At 44.7% G+C, this 21,731-nt stretch overlaps 1 protein-coding gene across 1 annotated transcript; it reads right to left on the reverse strand.

Annotated features, from left to right (window-relative positions):
• Positions 1-8,698: 8,698 nt before the first annotated feature.
• On the reverse strand, positions 8,699-15,673 carry PHLDA3 (pleckstrin homology like domain family A member 3). Its single transcript, XM_033153071.1, has 2 exons — positions 14,817-15,673; positions 8,699-10,306 (listed from the first exon to the last, which is right to left on the reverse strand). Exons 1-2 carry the CDS (start codon positions 15,175-15,177, stop codon positions 10,158-10,160), a joined length of 510 nt encoding a protein of 169 aa, XP_033008962.1. The 5' UTR covers positions 15,178-15,673; the 3' UTR covers positions 8,699-10,157.
• Between the last annotated feature and the right edge of the window lie 6,058 nt (positions 15,674-21,731).

The following is a 21,731-nucleotide window of genomic DNA, read 5'->3' on the forward strand; positions in this document are numbered from 1 at the left end:
AAAGGCTGCTTCCAGGTGACCTTCTAAAGGGGCAGTCATCCTGATCTGTTTGCAGGGAGTTTTAGATGACATCGGCTATTTACAGAGCACTCCTTCTTATTGCTTTGTGGGGAAGTGAGATGATGTTGTGCCAATCAAGTGTTATCCCAGGGTGGATCTACACACAGGGGGAAAACACTATAAATAAGTCAGAAATTAAATCATTATAACAAAAGAAAAAACTGATTTGTAAAAATGTTACATGGAAAAAAATACGAGACATTGCACATACCTTTGTAAATCAAGAAAATCTTTAATAAAAAAATACTTTAAAAAAAGAAAAAACACTGTGAAATTGCATAGAAAAATTTTCTGCTCTACAGCACCATCTGGTGTTGCATGCTTATAACGCATTCAAAATGCTGGTGTTCTGTTTTGTTTTGTTTTGTTTTGTTTTACTAATGTATCTGAGATCCCACACTTTCCAATGCACTTTTCCATCACTGTCCTTATTGCAAAACAACCTAATTGGGGGCGGGGAGAGAGAGAGAGAGAGCAGATTTATAGGACAGGATTTCCTAATTGACTTTAACTGTGCAACCTGACTTTGCTGGTATATGATTGAATCCCACTCCAAAATAGTGAGAGGGTCCTTAGTCATAGCAGTATATGCTATGAGGTATATGTATTTTATGAGGTCAAGCCAATGGTCCATCTAGCTTAGCATCACCTGTACCGACTGGCAGTGGCTCTTCAGGGTTTCAAAGGTGAGTCCTTTCCAATCCTGCCTGGTGATGCTGGGACCACCTGTGTTTACCACTGAATGGCTATCCTCCTTGCAACTGCACATGCTCACCTTCATGTTTCCCACCCTTTGTTGCAACCCAAGTTGTCCAGACTTAGATTTGAGCACCTGCCCATTTTGCTTATGTGATTCTGTAAAGTTCCATTTACATTGGTGGTGCTGTGATACCACTACTAGTAGCAGTGGCAGCACCATTGCAATTTATCTTTTTACTCAAAAGCAAAAAGGCCATTGCTCTCCAGACAGGCTACCGTACTAAGCAATTTCCTGAACACCTGTGGTTACCAAAAATAAAAAAGCAGGCAAACTGATATCATTATGGTTGGAAAAATGTATTCCCACCATATCCAATCGTTACAGAAGTGTACATTCTGAGAAAATGGGATGTTAATCAGAATCATTAACTAATAACGTCTATTGAGCAAATCTTGTAGTGTGCAAACGGACCACAAGAGGTCACCATTGGTATTCATCCCAGACATTTGGGATCAGGTTGACAAGAACATCCCGGCTGTATTGCTATGGACAGACAAGATAACCTAAAAAAGAAAGTTACCATCATTTTCTAGCAACATCATGAGGCATGCAAAACACAACACTTTCCGCTAACATCTCACTGATGATGGGAGACAACCAGAGGCGTAGGAAGGTCAGGTGGTACCCGGTGCAGAAAATTTCTTGCCCCCCATTGATTCCCCCCCCCCTGCAAAAATGGTTTTACGTTATTTCATATTTTCTTACAAAGGAATAATAACAAGCAATAATAATAATAATAACAACAACAACAACAACAACAACAACAACAACAACAACAACAACAACAACTTATTTATATCCCAGCCAAAGTTGGGCTCAGGGTGGCTAACATCAGATACATAACATTGGTATAAAATCAAACAATAATTAAATTACCTCCTAAAAACATCTCAAAATCAAATTAAATTCTAATTAGATGGCTTTCCACAGGGTTAGGGTTGGGAACAGTAAGTGCTCCACTGAACTGAAATTTCAGCCTTCATGACATAGGAAAACAGCCAAGTAAACAGCTATTTTGGTGGAGGAGGGTCAAGATATTAGGGTAACCAATATGCATGAAATTTCATATAAAGCTATATAATCCCTAGTATAGTAAGATAAGACCTTTGGAGCAGGCATTTTTTTAAAAAGTTTTTTATGAACCACCCTAGTAAGGCAGTAATTGCTCCTTGATAATTTGTCACCCCCTCCATTATGGAACATGGGGTGGACTGCCCCCCTATGCCCCCCCTTGCTTCGCCCCTGGAGACAACCATATTGTACACCTGTGAATGATTAATAAATAGCTTCCCTGTGCATTTCTACTTAGAACTCCTGTTGAGTTCAGTGGGGCTTACTCTTGGGTAGCTTAAACTCTTGTGCAGTTCCCAGCAGGATTTGCCCAAGAGAATTTCTCAGTAATTTCATCTTTAAACTTCAAATGCCATGTCATCTCATGTTGTGTTGTCTGTATTTACTCTATTGATATCTTGCTGTTGCAGTGAGAAAGCAAAGCAAATTTTCTAGGTTTGCAGCCAGAGTTGGTAATCATTTATTCATTTTAACAACAACTACTACTACTACACTTGTCTTAACTGCATTTTAGGAATTTAGAAGTGCATCAACTACTTGATAAAAAGCAGACCTCCAAAGAGTGGGTCAGAAACATAAACTGAACAGAGAATTTGTTGTTACTATTATTCAATCATTCATTAAATTTATATCCCACTCTTCCTCTCAAGGGAAACCTGAGCAGTGCTGCTGATGGATGGGTATAGAGTGTTTTAATCAGTGGCACGGTAACACCAAAAAATAGAATAATAAGTTTATTTAGAGAATCATTTCCTTGCAATTTACCAAAAAAAGGAAAAGAAAACTCCTATGTTAAAATCAAGCAATGAAGGAAACTTTCACCCTAAATGTTAAAGCCCAAAAGTTCATACTTAGGTAAATATTTGGTTCTAGTTGTGAAAATTCCATTTTTCAAAGCTTTGGAGTCAGCTGCACATGCTGTTCAGAACAAAAGTGCATAAGAAGGAATTTGAGCCCATGAGAGGAGAACTCCAGCATTTCTGAAACTGATGCCATTTTCCTTGCTCCAGCAAGTTCCAAAAACCAAAAAGAAAATTTGGTTTTCTAGCCAAGAGAGATTGTCTCTGATTCCTTTCCAAAAAAAAAAAAAACTTGTGCCAAACATTTGGACTTTTCATTACTCCTTTGCCTTTATGTCTGATCCAGAGCATGCACGGATGTTTAGGTAACCTTCTTCTCTTGCTTCCACAACTAGCTCTGTGTGCCAGCAAACAGATCTATGCACTTGTTTCATTTTAACCGCTGAATACAGGAAATAAAAATTAAAGATAGGCAAAATACAATCAGAAACAAAACACTTGACAAATGCTTGGGGGGGGAATCCTTTCCCAGCCAGCTTGACCTCTTGACTGCTAAAAGTCATCCCAAGGGGGAAAGAAAAAGTCTCAGGAGGACTGGATTTTGGTTTACATGGTTGCAAACCTCATAGAAGCTGCTTTTTGAACAGCTTGTTATGTGTATCTGAGTAGTATATTGGCTTGTTATATTGCTGAAAACACATTAAATGTAATAACACTGAATTTGTGATAGCATACTTTTTGTTAGTGTGTGGGACAGTATGATGGGCCCACAGCCTTCTATGGCTTTGATACATTAGGTGACACTTTAACTCTGTGGCTTTCAATCATTACAATTGCTGTTTATGTTGGACCACATGCAAAATATGCTCCCAAATGAATCATTATGCTGGGCTGTTAAATGTTTTCATAAAGCCTGTAAAATTTATAAGGGATGGTTATTGCAGTTCAGCCGTCTACTTGATGGCGGTTGTTCCAAAGATGACAATCCAGGTATTATAAGCCCTTTCAGAAGAAAACCAAGCTTTCGTCTCATCCTCCCTTGCAGATTAGCTGCTTCCTCTGCTCTGTGTTATAATAACACAGAAAGATTTAAGGAGTGGAACACCTTGCCAATTGTTGGTGAGCCCTCCTCTCCCTTTCTTTGGCATTCCCAGAATCACATTATGTCCTTTGTTGTGGCAGCTTTTTTATAGGTCCCAAATCTTATTAAAGAGAATATGTCTTTGGTTAATTTATTGATGGTTTCATAACCACAGGCAAGTTTTAACATTTCCCTGCTGGTTTTGTTCCTTGACATTTGCTTGCAGACATTTGCAGGGGATGTTCGCCTTCTGTAAGCCCCAGAGGCTGAGAGCAAGGAAGAGATTCTTGGAACTTGGGGGTCACCCCTAGAAGTTGATTGACAGTCCTTTTCCAGGCAGTGCAAAAAAGAAGGCTGTCTTCACACAGTAACATTTGTGGGATGTGCTACAAAGAAATGTGGTGATGATTATCACCAATTCAGATTTTTAGGCTTATTCGGGCTTATGGAAAGTTGCTCTGTCAAAGGTCATGATAAGTTTTATGAACCACACAATTGGAGAAAATGGACCCTAGAGTTCTAGATGGTAAAGACGGACAGCCTGGTTGTTGGGAAAATAGGAAGCTGCCTTATACTGAGTCAGGCCATTGGCCCATCTAACTCAGTCTTGTCTACCCTGGCTGGCAGCAGGGGTTTAGACAAGGAGCATTCTCAGCCGGAGGTTGAACATGGGACCTTATGCATGCAATGTAGATGCCCCCCCCCCACTAAGCTACTGCTAAAGCATCAGGTTGTCCACTGTGCAAACAGTATGCTGGACTGGATAGGCTACTGGCCTAATCCAGCAGAACTATCCTTCTGTTCTTCTGTTCCCAGCTCAGTTCAGATCTTTGTGGGAGACCCTCCTTCCTATTCCACCACTCACTGAAGTGCTATAATGGGGATCTCAAGAGCATGAGCTTCTCGCCATAGTGCCTAAGCTCTGAAACGCCCTGACTCAAGAGGCCCAACTGCCAGTGCCCGCCCTCCTTGATGATGCTTCATTGTTTGATCAAAAAGGCATTGCTCCGTAGGGTTCTTGGTCCACAGAGCTGGTATCATCCTTGGGGTTAGCCAGGGCACCTGCCACACCCCATAAAGGGTCCACTGCTGACCCCTGGTCTCACTCCTCCTCTTTGCTGTTGCTATCTGGTTCACCTGCCTTCTCTGAGACAGGAGCAAGGAGGAGGAGGAACAGCTTTCACATGCACTGCCTTTTTCTTCTGTGCAGTGGTGTGGATTGGGCCCAAAGGAAGAGGACATGCAAATAGGCTGTGGAGACAGCAGTGGGCCCATTCAGGGAGGGGGAATCCACTGAGAACATCTTGCTCAAGGCCCGCCTCTGAAATAAATGTGGACCCAACACTAGGTCTGCAACTACAACTGAGTGCTTTCTCACACCATACCTTATAATAGAAACACTGCGTAGTGATTACTGTTTTCTTGTCTAATTGTTGCACTTTTTAAATGATTGTTTTGATTAAATTGTTGTTAGCTGCCATGAATGCTTCCTCATTACCCATAATTTAAGCAAACCACGGTTCCTGATTTTCAGATGTCACAGGGAACTGTGATTGGTTTAAAGCTGGCTTCTCATCTCCTCTTCTCACTGTTGCATGAAAGAGAAAGATGGGAGTCCAAAGCTTGCCATGACTTGCTCTCATGGTGGAAAGCTTCAGTTTTCCACTCCATTTGGATAAGCAAAACTTTTCAGCTATGTAAGAATGAACCGTTTGTTGGATTTTAAGTGAAAGTGTGTGCCTCAGTTCGGATATCCCTCCCCTCAAATGCTGCTTTAGCCAAACACTACTTTTTCCACCTGGGCAGATTGTTGCTTTGCCCCTTTGGCGGATCTTACACAAGCTCTGCCCAGTCAATTTAGGTGCTTGGTGCAACAGTTTTAAAGGTCAATATGAGAAGGATTTAACCTTCACAATACAAAAGCACAATGACTCAGAAGTTTGTTGGTTTTTCCTGGCAAAACAGAACAGTCTTTATCTCCTGAACAATTTGCCATTCCAGCAAGTATAGCTCCTTACGGTTGCAACAGTTTCCTGCTTTCTGGTTGCATACAACCCAATGTTGCACAGTCCCCCTCCTGCACCATGGATGCCCATTCCTCCGCACCCAGCTCAAACCTCACCCCTGGAGTGCCTCCAATGCAGAGATTCTTCTGTTCTGTGTTTCCATGTGGCCCTTGTATAGCTTGCATGCAAAGAGAACACCATCTCCTTCCAAGAGAAGAGAGGGTGTAGTCAGTTTTTGCTTCTGAAAGAGTGTTTAGTACAAAACTCAGGGCCTGGCAGCAAGGGACTTGTCTGTGTGGGTGAGATTTACAGACTAACAGCTGAGTCAGGCACTGATTCCTCCAGCAAGGGGAAAGCAGATGAGGGAGTGTGTATTTAGATGTGTGCATGTGAATGTTGTGGAGAGGGGGGGGGAATTCCTTCAGGAAGGCAAAAGTTTATCCTTGTTTTCCTTGGGCAGAATCCCAGAAGTCCTACAGCAAGCACATTAGAATGATAAATACCACTTGTATAGCTTTTATTTTTTCATATCCAGGACAAAGGCAGTTGTTTCCATTCAACTAAGTGCGTTATGCACTCAAGCCCACTTCAGTACATTGCAAGGAAGCTTTTCATGGTGCCTGAAAGACTTAACACATTTCAACTCTGGTGAGTTAGAAGCTGCTTCTTTAAATGCATCTGATCATGCAGACTCTTCACCATAAAAGTACTGCATATGTCACAATAAAAACCACAAATAATTGAAGTGCATGTGACGGAAGGTGGGACAATTGAGGGACCATTGAGAGCTGCTTGAGAGCTGCGTTTCATAAATTGACAGACAAATAAAGGAAATAATATTATGGTGGATCGTGGGTCGAAGCTGTCTCATATGGATAGCCTTTATGCCACCGATATATTGAAGTGCAGGAGTATGCAGTCTTTAAAATAACACAATATTCATCATCCTTGCGGAAGGTTTCCTTTCTGATGATATTTCACATCAATGCAGCTAGTGCAAAATGTGGTGGCTAAGATGTTTGGGGGGGGGGGTTACAGGCTTATTTTAACACGACCACATTTCCCTATAAGCTACTTCTGGGCAGGTGGCTACTGGGGTCTTATCATTCTTCTGTATTTTTTTTGCTGAGTTCATATCTTACTTAAGTTCCTACAAGTCACTCTGGATACTTTATGGAAAGGTGACACCACACTAGCTAGCACTATCATGTTTGAGCATCTGCATCCCTTCTTTAAGTCCTTCCAGGCTCTTTAGCCTCAATTTAGGAAATGGGGAACATATGGCTCTCCAGGCATTCAGCAACTATAATTCCCATCTATATTTTCCCCATCCTCCCTAAGCATTGGCCATGCAGGCTTGGAACTGGTAGGAGTTTCTCAACAGAGGAAGGCCAGCAGAACACTCGCTCTCTCTTCACACACAAATGTCAGAGCTGGGGAATGCTGGGGAGCTTCAGATGTTGTTGGACTACAACTCACACTATCCCTGACCATTGGTCCATGAATCCAGTAGCATCTGAAGGGTCACATGTCCCCCATGAAACTGGGTTAACTCAGAAACTTGTGATTCCTCAATGAGAACAACAGAAATGATAGCTTCCAATCTTCCCCTGCATTGCACAGCCCCAGGAACTATTTGGTATGTTCCAGGGCACAGAGGACAACAATGAAACCTACTAGGCTTGGCCAGTGATCCATGCAGATTATGTACCCCAGAATACAACTTCCCAAAAATTATTGCGAATATATAAGAGGTTCTGAGGCAGAGGTGCAGAAATTTATTGGCAATTTGGAAAGCATTCCCTGCAAGTGGAAATATTTAAAACCACTGCTTTAGACCATTTTCTAAAATTCAAGATTAGAGCCATGTTAGTTGTGGTTGTTTATTTTAAAAAAAACCACTTACAACACCTTGAAGATTAACTAACTGTATTTTAAGAACCTGAGCTTTCCTAAGACCACTACTGTTCATTTCATTAATGCTGAAAAATGGTTTAGACAACAGCAGTTGCACTACCCTCTCAAAAAGTGGCCTCGTTATTTCAACAATCCATTGCATTTTTCATCGCAGTCCCTTCTTTAACATATTCAGTGTTAATTAATTTTTAAAAAATTAAATGTCCAGTAGCACCTTAGAGACCAACTAAGTTTGTTCTGGGTATAAGCTTTCGTGTGCATGCACACTTCTTCAGATACACTGAAACAGAAGTCACCAGACCGTTATATATAGGGGGGGGGGTTTCTCAGAAGGGTAGTAGGAAATGGCTGGTTGACTCAATGGGTATAGTAAACATGTTGATGACTGTTAATGATGGCAATTAGTCCTACAGGAAAAAGCAAGGGATAGTATGCAGATGACCAAAAATAGCTTTAGCATATGTAATGAGACAAGAATCCAATATCTCTATTCAGTGTTACAGAGTGATTGGGAAACAGAGCCCAAGTTATCCGTTGCAGTAGTCAACCTTTTCCAATTCAGCAACCCCAATACGGGGTTATCATAGGAGCAGTGTTTTAAGAAAATTATGGTATATTCCCATCTTTCTTCTTGATTTTATGAGCCAGGATGACCAGGGAGAATGGGCAGCTTTAGCTTGTAGGGCAGGAGTTCACACTTTCAATTATCAAAGGAGGCCTGTCCTCTATGCATTCAGTTTCTCTCTCTCTCTCAACAAAAATTAGAAAGCAGGTGGCACCACAACCTACATTGCGTCATTCCTACTTAAGGATCTCAATGGTCCAGTTAAAGGCCCATTGTCTAAGGCAGCAGGCGGGAACTTGTGGACCTCCAGATGTTACTAAACCACAACTTCCATCATCCCTGAGCACTGTCCATACATGCATCAGGCATGATCCTTTAAGCAATGGCGTGATGAGCCCAACTTTAAAAAAGAACCATAAAGGCAATGACATGTGTGCATTGTTGATTTTCTTGAAATTTTATTAATAAAAGGTTATACATAATGACCAGTAGTTAGGAGTAAATGAGCACCCATTGTTTGGCCCTCAGACAGCCATCGCCCTGGTAAAAATGAATAGCATCCTTTTCCAGCTGGGGATTCTCAGACGAGCAGTTCTATTCCCAATGGATAAAGATACTCCGCCAGGGCCCTAAGACCTTCCTGTGCCTACTTCCTTGCCATGGCCCATAGTAAGTAAATGGGCCTTGAATCAGGAGAAAGAGAAGGTGACAGTGGCATTCACAGCCTCAAGGTGAGCAGGACAATCTTCCTTGCATGCGGTCAAATAGGATGCTCATTTTTGTGAGTAGTCCTCTTCAAAAGCTCATGATGTTCCTCCCTGTAATAGGCTCTGTTTAGTTGTTACCCACATGAAGGGGGAATGTGATTCAAGAGGTGGCCCCCTTTAGCTTTATCCCACTTGTGCTGCTCCATCCAGTTTCCCACACTTTCAGGGCAACCCTCTGCAGCGGGGAGACTGCTGCTCGCATGTAAACATCTCAAGCAATCTCGAACCTGGTGCTATTAGGCCTCTCAGTCACATGGGGAGCCTACATGAATGCAACAAGCTCCCCACTGCAGACATGTGCCCTGAACATATGGGAAGCTGAAAGGAGCTGCATGACTAAAGGTTTGGCTAAAGGTAGATTGCCCCTTCACACATGTAATGGTCAACAGTATGTACGGGACCTAATGAAATGGATGTACAGTGGGACAACGTAGTGATTCACTGAGCTGGTCATAAGGATGGGACACTGGCCCAGTCAGTGCTCTTCCTGTCCTTTAGTTCTGAGCAGAAGGCCTCAAGTGAGCAATACTACAGAGAAAACTCATTTAAGAGAGTCTTAGAAGTCCACACAGGCTCCTCCTTAAGGTGCTTAAATTTATATCCGGTCTCTCCGTTGAGTCCTGCAGGCATCTTCCTGGCAACATGTGACTTCTCAGATCAGAATAGCCGGTTCACCATTGCTCCTTCCAAGTCAGTCACTCAGTTCTCCGAGGAGGGATGCTCCCTTTCGACCATGAAGTCATCAGATGGCTCCTGGCATGCTCAGGAGTTCCTTCCCAATGCTCCTCATGATCCAGTTAATTCCTGCATCGCCCATCCAGCTCTAGGCTGGTGGCAGACAATGGAATGGAATGATTCTCTTTTGTCACTCTTGCTGTGTCTGTGTCTTCAACCTAACCTACAAAGTCCTATGGTGTGGACCACCATAGGTAAGAGAGTAGAGAAGCAACCTATCAGTCCACAGCAGTTTGGAGGGGGCTTTGTCTGTGTCTTAAATATCACAGCAAAGACACAGCCAGAAAACCAATGCCCATTCTAGCTATATTTGTGACCCAGGTCTTGCTGTACGCTTTGGGCATCACTTCATTTTTCAGCAGTAATACCACAAAAGAGAACTAATGGATCTAAGTTCAGTTGCAGCTGGAAATTGCCTTCTGTCCATTGGCAGGTGAATTCACAGCCATCAGTTCCTCTGTATTCTCCATGTTCAGCTTAGGGTCTGGCTCCTTGGACCCATTCACCAGAATCTGGCCAGCTGGGGCTGCCTCATGTTGAAATGCTGCAACAGAAAAGGAAAGGAGGTGAATCTTTGGTTAGACTGGAGACAAGCTGGACAAAGGGCCAGACTATTGCAGGTGCTGAAGTGTGAGAAAATTAAAACTTAGGCAGCTCCTAAGCTTTGGATTTCCCTCCCCACAAAGATGCATTTGGCACATTCATTATACAGCTCTTGTTATATGGCTTTACCCTGGCTTTTGACAGCTATCCTATTCTTCTGACTGTAAATTGTTTTAACAGATTTTGATAATGGAGTTTTACATTGTTGTAACCTGACCTGGGACTTTAGGGTGAAATGCAGGTAAGAAAGCACCCAATTCTTACAGGGCTGTTACATTTACAATATATTGTAAAGAACTTTGTAGACTAAAAGGTGTTACTGAAATAATAATATTAATAATATAACAATAAAGTTGATCGTATTTCCTTGGACTTTGTTATTTTAACTCATGAGCAACTACTTATTCTACAAGCCTATTTTATAGTTTTGTTTTTCATCTTTTAATTTTTGTCTGTTTTTATAATTGTTATCTCTGTTTTATATACATTATAAAATGAGATAATAAAAACCTTTACTACTACTACTACTACTAATAATAATAATAATAATAATAATAATAATATAACAGTAATAATAAATCCAAACCCCATAATGTCAAAAACATGACTTGCAAACTAAAAATAGTGCTCTTCATTTGACCAATTCCTATCACTAGAGTAGGAGTGAAAGTTTAGCAGGGATTGAAGTACCAGTAATTTTGTTACATCTGAAATTGCAAAGAGCCACTTGAGTCCTAGAAACTTTCTATCAAAAAGCCATTCTAATATGAGAGGCTTGTTGGATGGAGCAAATTATCCACAATTTGCTGGCCTGAGCAGGCACTGAACAATGGTCTCATGTTCACTTACTGACTGATGGGGATTTGCAGTATGACAAGTTAGAGCAGGACAAGAGAAACAGAAACTGGGCAAGAATATATGCAAGGTATGGGAGAAATCACACAGCCTTGGCTGAAAAGACCAGTAACATTTTCTTCCTGCATAATACAGTCAACACTGGAGACCAGCCATACTTGCCATGTTCAGGGATAGACTAGATGCAATGGCAGCAGGTCCTGGTGCTTAAAGATGGACCTGCCCCAAACTCACAGAAATGTGGTTTCCAAAGCAGTAGGTGTTCAGGTGAGGAATCCAGACCCAACCTTTCCACCCCTCTTCATGCAACTTTTCCCCCACGATCCCTCTGTCCACGTGCTTTTCTCCTGGTCATGATAACTTCTGGTATCAGGGTTTGGTTGCTGTGGGTGAGGGGTTAAAATTCCCCATAAAAATACCCTGAGCCTTTGATATACCATACTATTAAAATAAGCATGATACCTCAGGAGTGAAGAAACCATGAAGAATTATACTGTTTTCCCTTCCATTGCTTAGGCTTCTCTGGCTGGGTGCATCTCTAGTAACATGAGAACAGGGTGTATCACATGCATGATCCAACTATCTGCTAACAGTGAAGGGCATTTGTCAGTCTACCTCTTACTAGTTAAAAGAGCAAGCAGGTGTAAAGGAAAACAAATCTTCTGCTGATGGACAGAACACAAGATGAGCCCTTGCTGGCTTCAACCATCTCGTCCAGCATCCTGTTCTCGCGGGAAGCACACAAGCAGGACTTGGGTGTGACAGACCTCTCCCCACTAGCCATTCCGAGTATTTGGCATACTTAAGCATATTGCCTCCGAGCAAAGAAGGGAGAACAAAGCCATCAATAGCTCTGGCCTCCATGGATTACCAGTAATCGGATCTTCTTTCACAGCCATCCAAGTTGGTGGCCTCCATATCACATCTTGTGGGAGCAACTTCCACAGATTAAGCAAGCACTGTGTGAAGAAGTGCTTTCTTTTCTCTTCATCATACCTTTAGTTTCACTGGATTTCCATGCCCCCGCCCACCCGCCCCCCAGTTCTACTGTTATGAGAGCCTTCCACTTTCTCTGCAACATGCATGTTAGGCACACAGTCTGTTCCTACATGCTTCTTCATGCTGAGGCTGAGTGGAGATCTCCAGAACCAGAAGAATTCTATATATGCAATGGCTATTTTGAATTATGGTGCTGGAGGAGACTCTTGAGAGTCCCATGGACTGCAAGAAGATCAAACCTATCCATTCTCAAGGAAATCGGCCCTGAGTGCTCACTAGAAGGACAGATCCTGAAGTTGAGGCTCCAGTACTTTGACCACCTCATGAGAAGAGAAGACTCCCTGGAAAAGACCCTGATGCTGGGAAAGATGGAGGGCACAAGGAGAAGGGGACGACACAGGATGAGATGGTTGGACAGTGTTCTCGAAGCTACTAACATGAGTTTGGCCAAACTGCGAGAGGCAGTGGAGGATAGGCGTGCCTGGCGTGCTCTGGTCCATGGGGTCACAAAGAGTCGGACACGATTGAACGACTGAACAACAACAACAATGGCTATTTGGTCAGCAACTAGCAGGTGTCAGACAAAGGATCACAGCATGCCAAAATTTAGCATACATCAAGACAGCCTCGCACCTTGCCCATATTACGGCAGGTTTCAAGGCACCATTAGGGGGCAACAAATATTTTTATCGCCATGCAGGTGCTATTTGGGAGGATGGGGGTGGAGGTTCAAAAGAAGAAGATTCACATGAATTCCTGAACTGAGACTGTTTTTTTTCTTTCTCCCACCTCTCCATGTATTGCACTTAAACCTTGGGCCTGGCAAGAGCACAAGCAAAAGGCCCTCTCAGATGGGAGAGGACTATTAGATGGTCCAGTGCATATCCACATGATACATTTAAAGCAAAATGAACACATATTTGAAGCACATGACTTCCCCTTGCATCAAACAATCCTGGAAGCTGTAGTTTCCCTCTAACAGAGCTACAGTTACTAGCACCCATAACAAACTACAACACCTAGGATTTGGGGAGGGAGGGTCACGTGCATTGGATATGCTTTAAATGTATGGAGTGGGTCATGAGCCTATTAGTGCTTCAGAAATGGGGACAGCATCCTTTGTATGTGGGCTGTAATACTGTCAGGTATGAGTGGCTGGGTGATAGAGATAATATTTAAGATAGTGAATTATCATAGTGCTTGTGTGCAATGGTTGATGCAAAAAATTCAGGGGTTAGTTCTAACATACATTATACTGCTTTGTAATGCTCTCTGACTTTACTTATATTAATATTGTTTGTGGATATTATTATTATTATTATTATTTATATACCACCCTATAGGGACGCGGGTGGCACTGTGGGTTAAACCACAGAGCTTAGGGCTTGTCGATCAGAAGGTCGGTGGTTTGAATCATCGTGACGGGGTGAGCTCCCGTTGCTCAGTCCCTGCTCCTGCCAACCTAGCAGTTCAAAAGCACGTTAAAGTGCAAGTAGATAAATAGGTACCTCTCTGGCGGGAAGGTAAATGGTGTTCCCATGTGCTGCTCTGGTTTGCCAGAAGCGGCTTAGTCATGCTGGCCACATGACCCAGAAGCTGTACGCTGACTCCCTCGGCCACTAAAGCAAGATGAGCGCCGCAACCCCAGAGTCGTCTGCAACTGGACCTAATGGTCAGTGGTCCCTTTACCTTTTTACCACCCTATACCCGGGGGTCTCAGGGTGGTTCACAGAATAAAATCAAGATATAAAACCACAATATACCTAATAAAAATAATGTATATGGATATTGCTTGTGCATCCACTGTGTATCTACTATTTTTATCTACTATAAACCACTCTGTGAGCGTCAGGTAGTTTGCCGTCTATAAATGGAAATACTATTAATGATGTTCTGCCTCAGGCATCAAAACATCCTGGGCCTTCCTGTATATTCTACCATACATATGAGTAGCTGAAACCCTCTATGTGCCCACCAGTGGCATGCGGTCAGTGGACTAGGGGAACTAGGCAAGTCCCCTAAACGTTCCCAGTAATTAGAGTATTAAAATACAGGCCTGGCTTAAGGAGGCACGATGCTCACATGCGCTACGTCGCAACATCCCAAAGTCACACACACAATGGGGGGGGGCATCGCCCTCATAAACTGGCACCTCTAGCCCTAACTGTTCCCCTACCAAAAAATAAAAATAAAAAGTCACTGCACACCACTGGTGTCCACAGCTTGGTCTCAGCTCCCCCCAGAAACTCCCCCAGAAAGGAAAGGTGCCACGTTTCTGGGTGAATTAAGGCATAAATGGAACCAGCGTGATAATGACACATATTGTAGGAGCGCCTGAAGCCACCTTGTGCTGACTCAGATCACTGCTACTCTGACTGGCGGCAGAATCTCACTGCCGTCTCTGGCTGGAGCTTTCTCCCACTTCTACTACCGGAGATGTTTTAAACTACCGGTAGAAGTGCCCGCTGAGCCCCAGTGCGCGCAAAGCACGTGCTCTGTCTGCCCTTCTGCTCTGGCCATCGTTTCCTGGGCAGTCGGGGCGCGATCTCCCCATGCCGTGCGCCCCCTGCGCGCCATCCCCGACGTGCCCGCCTTACCGGCTCTGCAGCTGTGCCTTGCGCGCACGATCTGCACCGCCTGCTGGTTCTTGAAGCGCACCAGCGCCATGGTGATGTCGGCGTTCCAGCTGGGCTCCTCCTGGGGGCAGCGGAAGTCGATCTCGGCGCCGCCGTCCGTCACCAACGTGAAGTAGATGTGCCGCTGCTTCCACTCCACACACTCGAGGGCTTTGACGCGCGCGAAGGGAATCTCCTTGCAACGCGTCGAGCCCCGGCTGCTGGCCTCGAACAGCCGCAGCCCCTTCTCGCCCAGCAGGCAGCGCTTCCTCTTCCAGAGCTGCAGCAGGCCGCCGCTGCGCTTCTCCAGCACCCCTTCTCGAAGCACCTTCTCCGACGCCATGGGGCTCGGGCTGCCCAGGATGCTCTGGGAATCGCCGCCGCCGCCGCGTGGTCTGCCAGGAGCGCTTTCCTCTTCCTCCTCCTCCTCCTGGCCGTCCGGCTTCCGAGGGAGAGACCGAGGGAGACAGAAAGAGCCCGCCCTCTGCCGCGTGAGCTCCGACGGAGGTTGCCCCGGCCTCTGGGCTCCGGGATCTGCCGCTACATGCCCGCTCGCTTGTGCCTCGCTCTTCCCACTCGCATTCCTTTCCTGCTTCGCCAGGGCCTCGCCCCAGCTCTGCCTGCCGGGGAGAGGCAGCGCTCACGCCCAGGCGCGGGGCCGGCTGCGCTGAGAGAGCCCGCGGGGCTGCTGGCGTGCCCAGCTTGGGAGGCTGGCGCACGGAAAGGAAGGTGGCTGGGGCTCGCCGGCATCGTGGGCGGCAGCGATGGCTATCTATATGCTGCTGGAGGGGCGGGCATGGGCAGGTAGATTGAGAATGGGGCTACGGCTCGGAGGAGCCATGTCGGACAAGGCACCGCAGACGCGGCCAGATTCCCACGCTGAAGTGTGCTTGCCATGTACAGAGGGGGTCGTGCTAACGGTTGCGCGCGGTCGTGTTTTCTCGTGGACAGAAAGCATAGGAACCAGCTCCTAGGAGCTGAGGTCCTTCCCCCTCCCCCCATATTTGAGGGAGACGCCCCCTCCAATTGATGAACATTGCCATTCAAATGGTGCACGTGTGCCACGTCCTGTGATCGATTCTGCGGGTTCCCCAAACTAAGGCCCGGGGGCCGCATGCGGCCCAATCGCCTTCTAAATCCGGCCTGCGGATGGTCCGGGAATCAGGGTGTTTTTACATACTGTGAGTAGAATGTGTCCTTTTATTTAAAATGCATCTCTGGGTTATTTGTGGGGCATAGGAATTCGTTCATTTTCCCCCTCAAAATATAGTCCGGCCCCCCACAAGGTCTGAGGGACAGTGGACCGCCCCCGGCTGAAAAAGTTTGCTGACCCCTGGTTTACCTGGTCGCACCCAATATTTTATTCAAGTTGGCACCCCTGATCAGAAGTATAAAAAAGCCAAATGGGCATCTAGGCAAATAAGTTACTTCAAGGCCAGTGGGGATTTGAACCCTAGTCTTCCAGGTCTTGACTCTAGCCACTACACCACAGGGCTCTTGCATGGGGAAAGACCCATAGCCTGGTGGTAGAGCATCTGCTTTGCATGCAGAAGGTCCCAGATTCAATCCCCAATGACATCTCCAGGTAGGGCAGGGAGTGAATCTTGTCTGAAATCCTGGAAAGCCACAGCCAGTCAGTGTAGACCAGGGGTCAGCAACCTTTTCCAGCCGTGGGCCGGTCCACCGTCCCTCAGACCATGTGGTGGGCCAGACTATATTTGGGGGAGATGCATTTTAAATAAAAGGACACATTCTACTCATGTAAAAACACACTGATTCCCAGACCGTCTGCGGGCCAGATTGAGAAGGCGATTGGGCCTTAGGTTGCCTACCCCTGGTGTAGACCATACTAAGCTAGATGGCGGCCTGCTCAGCCCACAAGAGTAAGGGCCCCTCCCTCCACCAGTGGGAATAACTGTTAGCTGCGAGCTTGGTGACAGTGTTCCCTTCAAGTTCTGCAGAATAAACGAGGGAGAAAATCTTTTGGGAAAAATTCTCCTGCCTCTTTCAGAACTCTCCCACCTGGATATCAGCTGAAGCATAGCTCCTGAGCGAACTACAAATGGCACAGAGCCCCATGCAGCTTCCCCTGTTCTGTTTATGTTTTGCTAATGACTAGCAGTAGCTGGAGGCGATTAACTGAGAGCAAAGGGAGAATTGGGGTGGTGGTGGGGTTGCATAATCCTTCTCTTCCGAGCCAATTTCTTCTCTCTCAAGATCAATTGGTTGCTTTTCATCCTGCTGCCTTTCTCCTTGCGAGGGAAGCTGCACCTTTTCTCCTTGGGGGATTTTGGAAAAGGAAGAAAGCTGGCAGAAAACCAATTATTCAAGCATCCATTGTGTTTGTGGTGGAAATTTTATTTTATGAGGATGATGGCATTTCTATCCCAACTTTCCTCCAGGAATCTCAAGGTGTTTATACTCTTCTCCCTCTCTCCATTTTATCCTCATTACAACCTGGTATGGTAGATCAGGCTGCAAGTGGGCTCCCAGTTCCCAGTCCAACACTCTAACCACTACACCACACTGCTTTTTACATGGGGAAGGGCCATAGCATGGAGAAGGTCCCAGGTTCAATCCTAGGCATCTACAGGTAAGACCGGGAGAAACTTCCTGTCTGAAACTTCGGAGAGCTACTAGTGGCAGACCTTTGGGTCTCAAATTTCAGTGGCACCCTGTGTGACACCAAAATTAACCCCCACCAACTATCTTTCACGCTCTGTTCTAAATAATAGTTGTGGCATCCCCTGCACCACCACCCCTAGGTTTTGTGCCCAGTGTGAATGAACCAGTTGTGCTCCCCTACATCTGTCTCTGGAGCCACTGGGAGTCAGTGTAGACATTATTAAGCTAGATGAACCAATGATCTGACCCAATAGAAGGCAGCTTCCCACTCCCACCCATGTGCAACTGGGACCATAAACGCAACATGGCACCGTGTTGATATCAGATTGTCTTTGCAATGCACAAGTGCTTTGTAACCCAGGAGGGAAAGTGTCTCCCAAACGATGGATAGCAACTGTAGTAAACTTGTCTCCAAGTTCACAGAGACATGATGTGCCAGATATATTTTACAAGCATTCCACAACATGACTGAAAAAGAAAGGCTGAAAGTGGGATACAAAGTTAGGCAACATGGGCAAGGAAGCCACTTCACCCTGAAAAGCACCTTCTGAACCTTTTTGGTGTGTTAATGTTGGATAGACTGTAGAAGAGAAACATACATTCAAGCCCTGTTGGCCTATGGCAGACGTTTTCAACCTTTTTGAGTCCATGGCTCCCTTGACCAACTACATTCTTTCTGTGGCACCCCTGTGGGGCTCAGGAGCCTAGTTATGTCACCCCTTGCCTGAAGAGCTGGCAACCCCTCACCCTTTTTCAAACACCCTCCTTTGTGGAGTGTTTCCTCAGCCTCCTCTACCCTCTCCTCTGGAGTCCTGTGGGCAGCTGCTGCCACCACCCCTGATCTCTGAGCTCCCCCACCCCCAAAAGAGGTGTCTCCTCACACTGCCCCGCAGGGGTCTGGGACTTGTCTGTCCATTCCCAACAGTAAGGGCTGGCAGACTGGCTGCCTGGGCTTCCTCGCCCGCTTGCTTGCTTACTCCAAGGCTGCCTCAGCTTCCTGGCAACCAGCACCCCTTGGCCAGTCCCAGAGGCACCATTTGCCTATGGAGCTTGTAGCCAGGGCTGCTGCAACAAACAGCTGTGCAAGCCTTTGGGAGCCAGAGATGCAAGAGGGCATCAGAGGGCAGTGTTGCCCAGTGCATCCCTGGCCACCATTCAAGGCACCCCAGGGTGCCATGGCACACTGCTTGAAAACCACTGGCCTATGAAATGATTTATAGATGGTATTTAACTCCAGTTAAGTTAGCTAAGATGTATCATGGTTTGTGTAATAAATGCTGGAAGTGTAAGCAAGTAGAAGGTACCTTCTTTCATATGTGGTGGACGTGCCCAAAGGTAAAGGACTTCTGGGAGAAGATTTATAATGAGCTTAAAAAGGTGTTGAAAAACACATTTAGTAAGAAACCAGAGACCAACTATGAAATCTCCAACAAAGATAGAACATTATTTATGTATGCCACAACAGCTGCTAGGATTTTAATAGCCAAAAACTGAAGAACTACCAACAGTGGAAGATTGGCAGATGAAGTTGATTGAATATATGGAACTCGCAGAACTGACCGCGAAACTCCGAGACCAGAGGGAAGAATCGGTGCAGGAGGATTGGAAGAAATTCAAAGACTATTTGAAACGACGTGAAAAGATAGACATTTGAAATTAAAATCAGAGGACATATAAGGCTACAGTAATATCAGAAGTTAGATTAAGATAGGAAATAAGAAGTAGTTAGAAATATGTTATGTTTATTTTTATTAGGATTAAGATTAGAGTTAAATGATGATTATTGTGTATAAAGATTAAGATTTGATGAGGAGGAGGATTTATAATATAAAGTTACTAAAGAAGATTAGAAATGAACGCAGAAGAGAGGATGTGAGGAGGTCCCAAAACAATGTTAGGAATAAGATAAGGATAGTGAAATAAGTGTTTGTTTGTTAAGATTTTTGTATTTTTTGTAGTTTTGTAGTATTTTGTAGTGTTTTGTTGTATTTTGTATTTTGTGTGTGTTTTATTGTCAAAATTTAATAAATTCTTATTAAAAAAAAAGAAAACCACTGGCCTATGGGATGCCTGGAGGAGGCTGTATGCAGCACAGGGCTGCCCTGGATGGCCAATCTCCATCTAATATAGCACCCACACATTGTCATTGGCATCAATATGCCAGTCAGACTCTCCCTTCTTTTACCTGGATCTACTTTGGGGGGGGGGGATTCAGTAAGTAAAAAAACACTGCAGCCCTGATGTCAGTGACCCATGTGTGATATCTCAGTGAACCATTTGCACATGAAGTCCAGCCATGTCTGGAAGCACCCAAAGCCTTCCCATGTGCTAGAAGCTTAAAGAGAAATAATTCCTACCTTCTGGTGGTACCTTGCAGAATGCCACCCCAAGTAATTCAGAACTGGGCTATTCCCTTTGCCCCTCATATAAAGCTGCCCAGTCTGTATATGGCCAATGTAGTCATTACATTTAAGCTGGATTTATTTTTAAATGTAAAATCAGTCAGAGTACTCTTCATGCCCTTTGGCATGCTACCAACACTTCCTGGAGCACTGAAATCTGGTCTCTGCCAGAGATAGGTTACAAGGCTAAACTGATCGGACCCAAGAAGTTTGTTCTCATATAAGTCTTCTGTCACAATAGAATGGAATGTCCCATGCATTCTTTATGAAATAATCATTGTGGGAGAGGTAGAGGAAACAAGATCTCCATACTATCTGAGAAAGGCTATCTGTTTTCCCATCTGGCTTCCTCTCCACATCTTTTAAGAGCATTTTTCTTGCTTACAAAGTAATAAAGTACAAAGTAATAAAGCACAGGTTGCCGCTAAATATGCTGACACAGAGACAAGATTGAGTTGTGTGCAGTGCAAGAGTCCCTCTGTGTTAGATCCTGAGCATTGCTCTTTAGTTATTCTGCTGTTGAGCCACATCTCAATAAATATGTATTTCACATAAGCAGTATGCAGCAGCTCCTTGGGTGGCTGAGTTATTTGACTACAAAAATGGTTTGCTGTTTCAACGGTAGACCTTTGTAGGCTCCCATGGTCTAGAATGAAAGCTGACTCACACAAGCAGTATTCCATGCGCATACAAATGAATCCTTTTCTAGTAAATTTCCCATTGGGAAACAGGTCCGCACAATGCTAAAAGTGTCTGGAAAGTAATTCAAACAAAGGGGAGAAGCCAAATCATTACAAGGTAGTCCTTGGAAGAGAAGAGTGATGTGGGCACCCCCACATTATGTGGCTCAAATAAGAAATTATTGAGGGCATTGAAGCTATTGTGTAGCAAAGGACAAGATTGTGGCGTCATCTGCTCAGAAATGCAGCTTTCCTAGTCACGGTGGCACTATAGTAAGGGGAAACCCTTCAGGTTGAATTCTCTCCTTTTACACACATTTGAGAGTTTTACTGTAGTTTTACTTAATAGAGTCTGGAATGGGAAACTCCAAAGGGCAGTGATATCCAAGATGCCGAAGGATCAGTTTGACAAATTGATTACATGCAACTGGAACTCACAACACTGAGAGCCTTTTATATTTTTCTTAGCTCAAGAGGGCCTCATTGCTAAGCTGATCAGAGAAAATATTTTTGTTGCTTTTCACTCCGTTTTTAACCATTCTTGATGAACCTCCCTTTTCTCTCTGCATAGTACACGCTCTGCACCATGACAGTTCTCTCTGAGCTCCTTTTCTTTCTCCATTTCATACAGCTTACTTTTCTCTCCCAAATCACACACATCTATCTTCTGCTTCATCTCAAATCTGCAAATCCCATCTATCCCCACCTTTTCCCATTCCCCCATCTCTGCTCCCCCTTTCTTCCTCTAATCTTCATTCTCTTTTCTCCCCATCTTCCCACCCCATTCTGCCGTTCCCTACCACCTTATCTGAAGTCCCCACGAGTTTTCATTATGCTTTCATTATCCCCAGCAGCTCACACCAGTGAAGACTTCATGGGCACAAGTGAGCCCAAGCAGCTTGATTTGCTGGATGAAAAAGCTGTCACTAACTCCTTCATGTGCTTTTGGAATCTGGGCGATACTGGGAGGGAACAGTACAGGCACAGACACTCTCTTCCTTCCAAATTTTGCAGGGGTTGGATAGGCTTTAGCTACTTCCACAAGAGATGGAAATCGGCTGCAAAACCATGGGTGTTTGGAATTTCTGCAGAAGCCCGCAAATAGGGATGCAGCTGCAGTTGACCTGTGGACTTTTATGTAGCGCAGACCTGGCCTAGAGAAATAAACCCCATTTTTTTCTAAGGAAACT

Source organism: Lacerta agilis, chromosome 6, assembly GCF_009819535.1.
Source record: "Lacerta agilis isolate rLacAgi1 chromosome 6, rLacAgi1.pri, whole genome shotgun sequence".
NCBI lineage: Eukaryota > Metazoa > Chordata > Lepidosauria > Squamata > Lacertidae > Lacerta > Lacerta agilis.

Excerpts from the sequence above, each read along its gene's own strand:
- PHLDA3 (XM_033153071.1), bottom strand. The coding sequence starts at position 15,177 with ATGGCGTCGGAGAAGGTGCTTCGAGAAGGGGTGCTGGAGAAGCGCAGC. Across the intron at positions 10,307-14,816 it reads AAGGCACAGCTGCAGAGCCG|CATTTCAACATGAGGCAGCC; the intron begins GTAAGGCGGGCA and ends TTTCTGTTGCAG.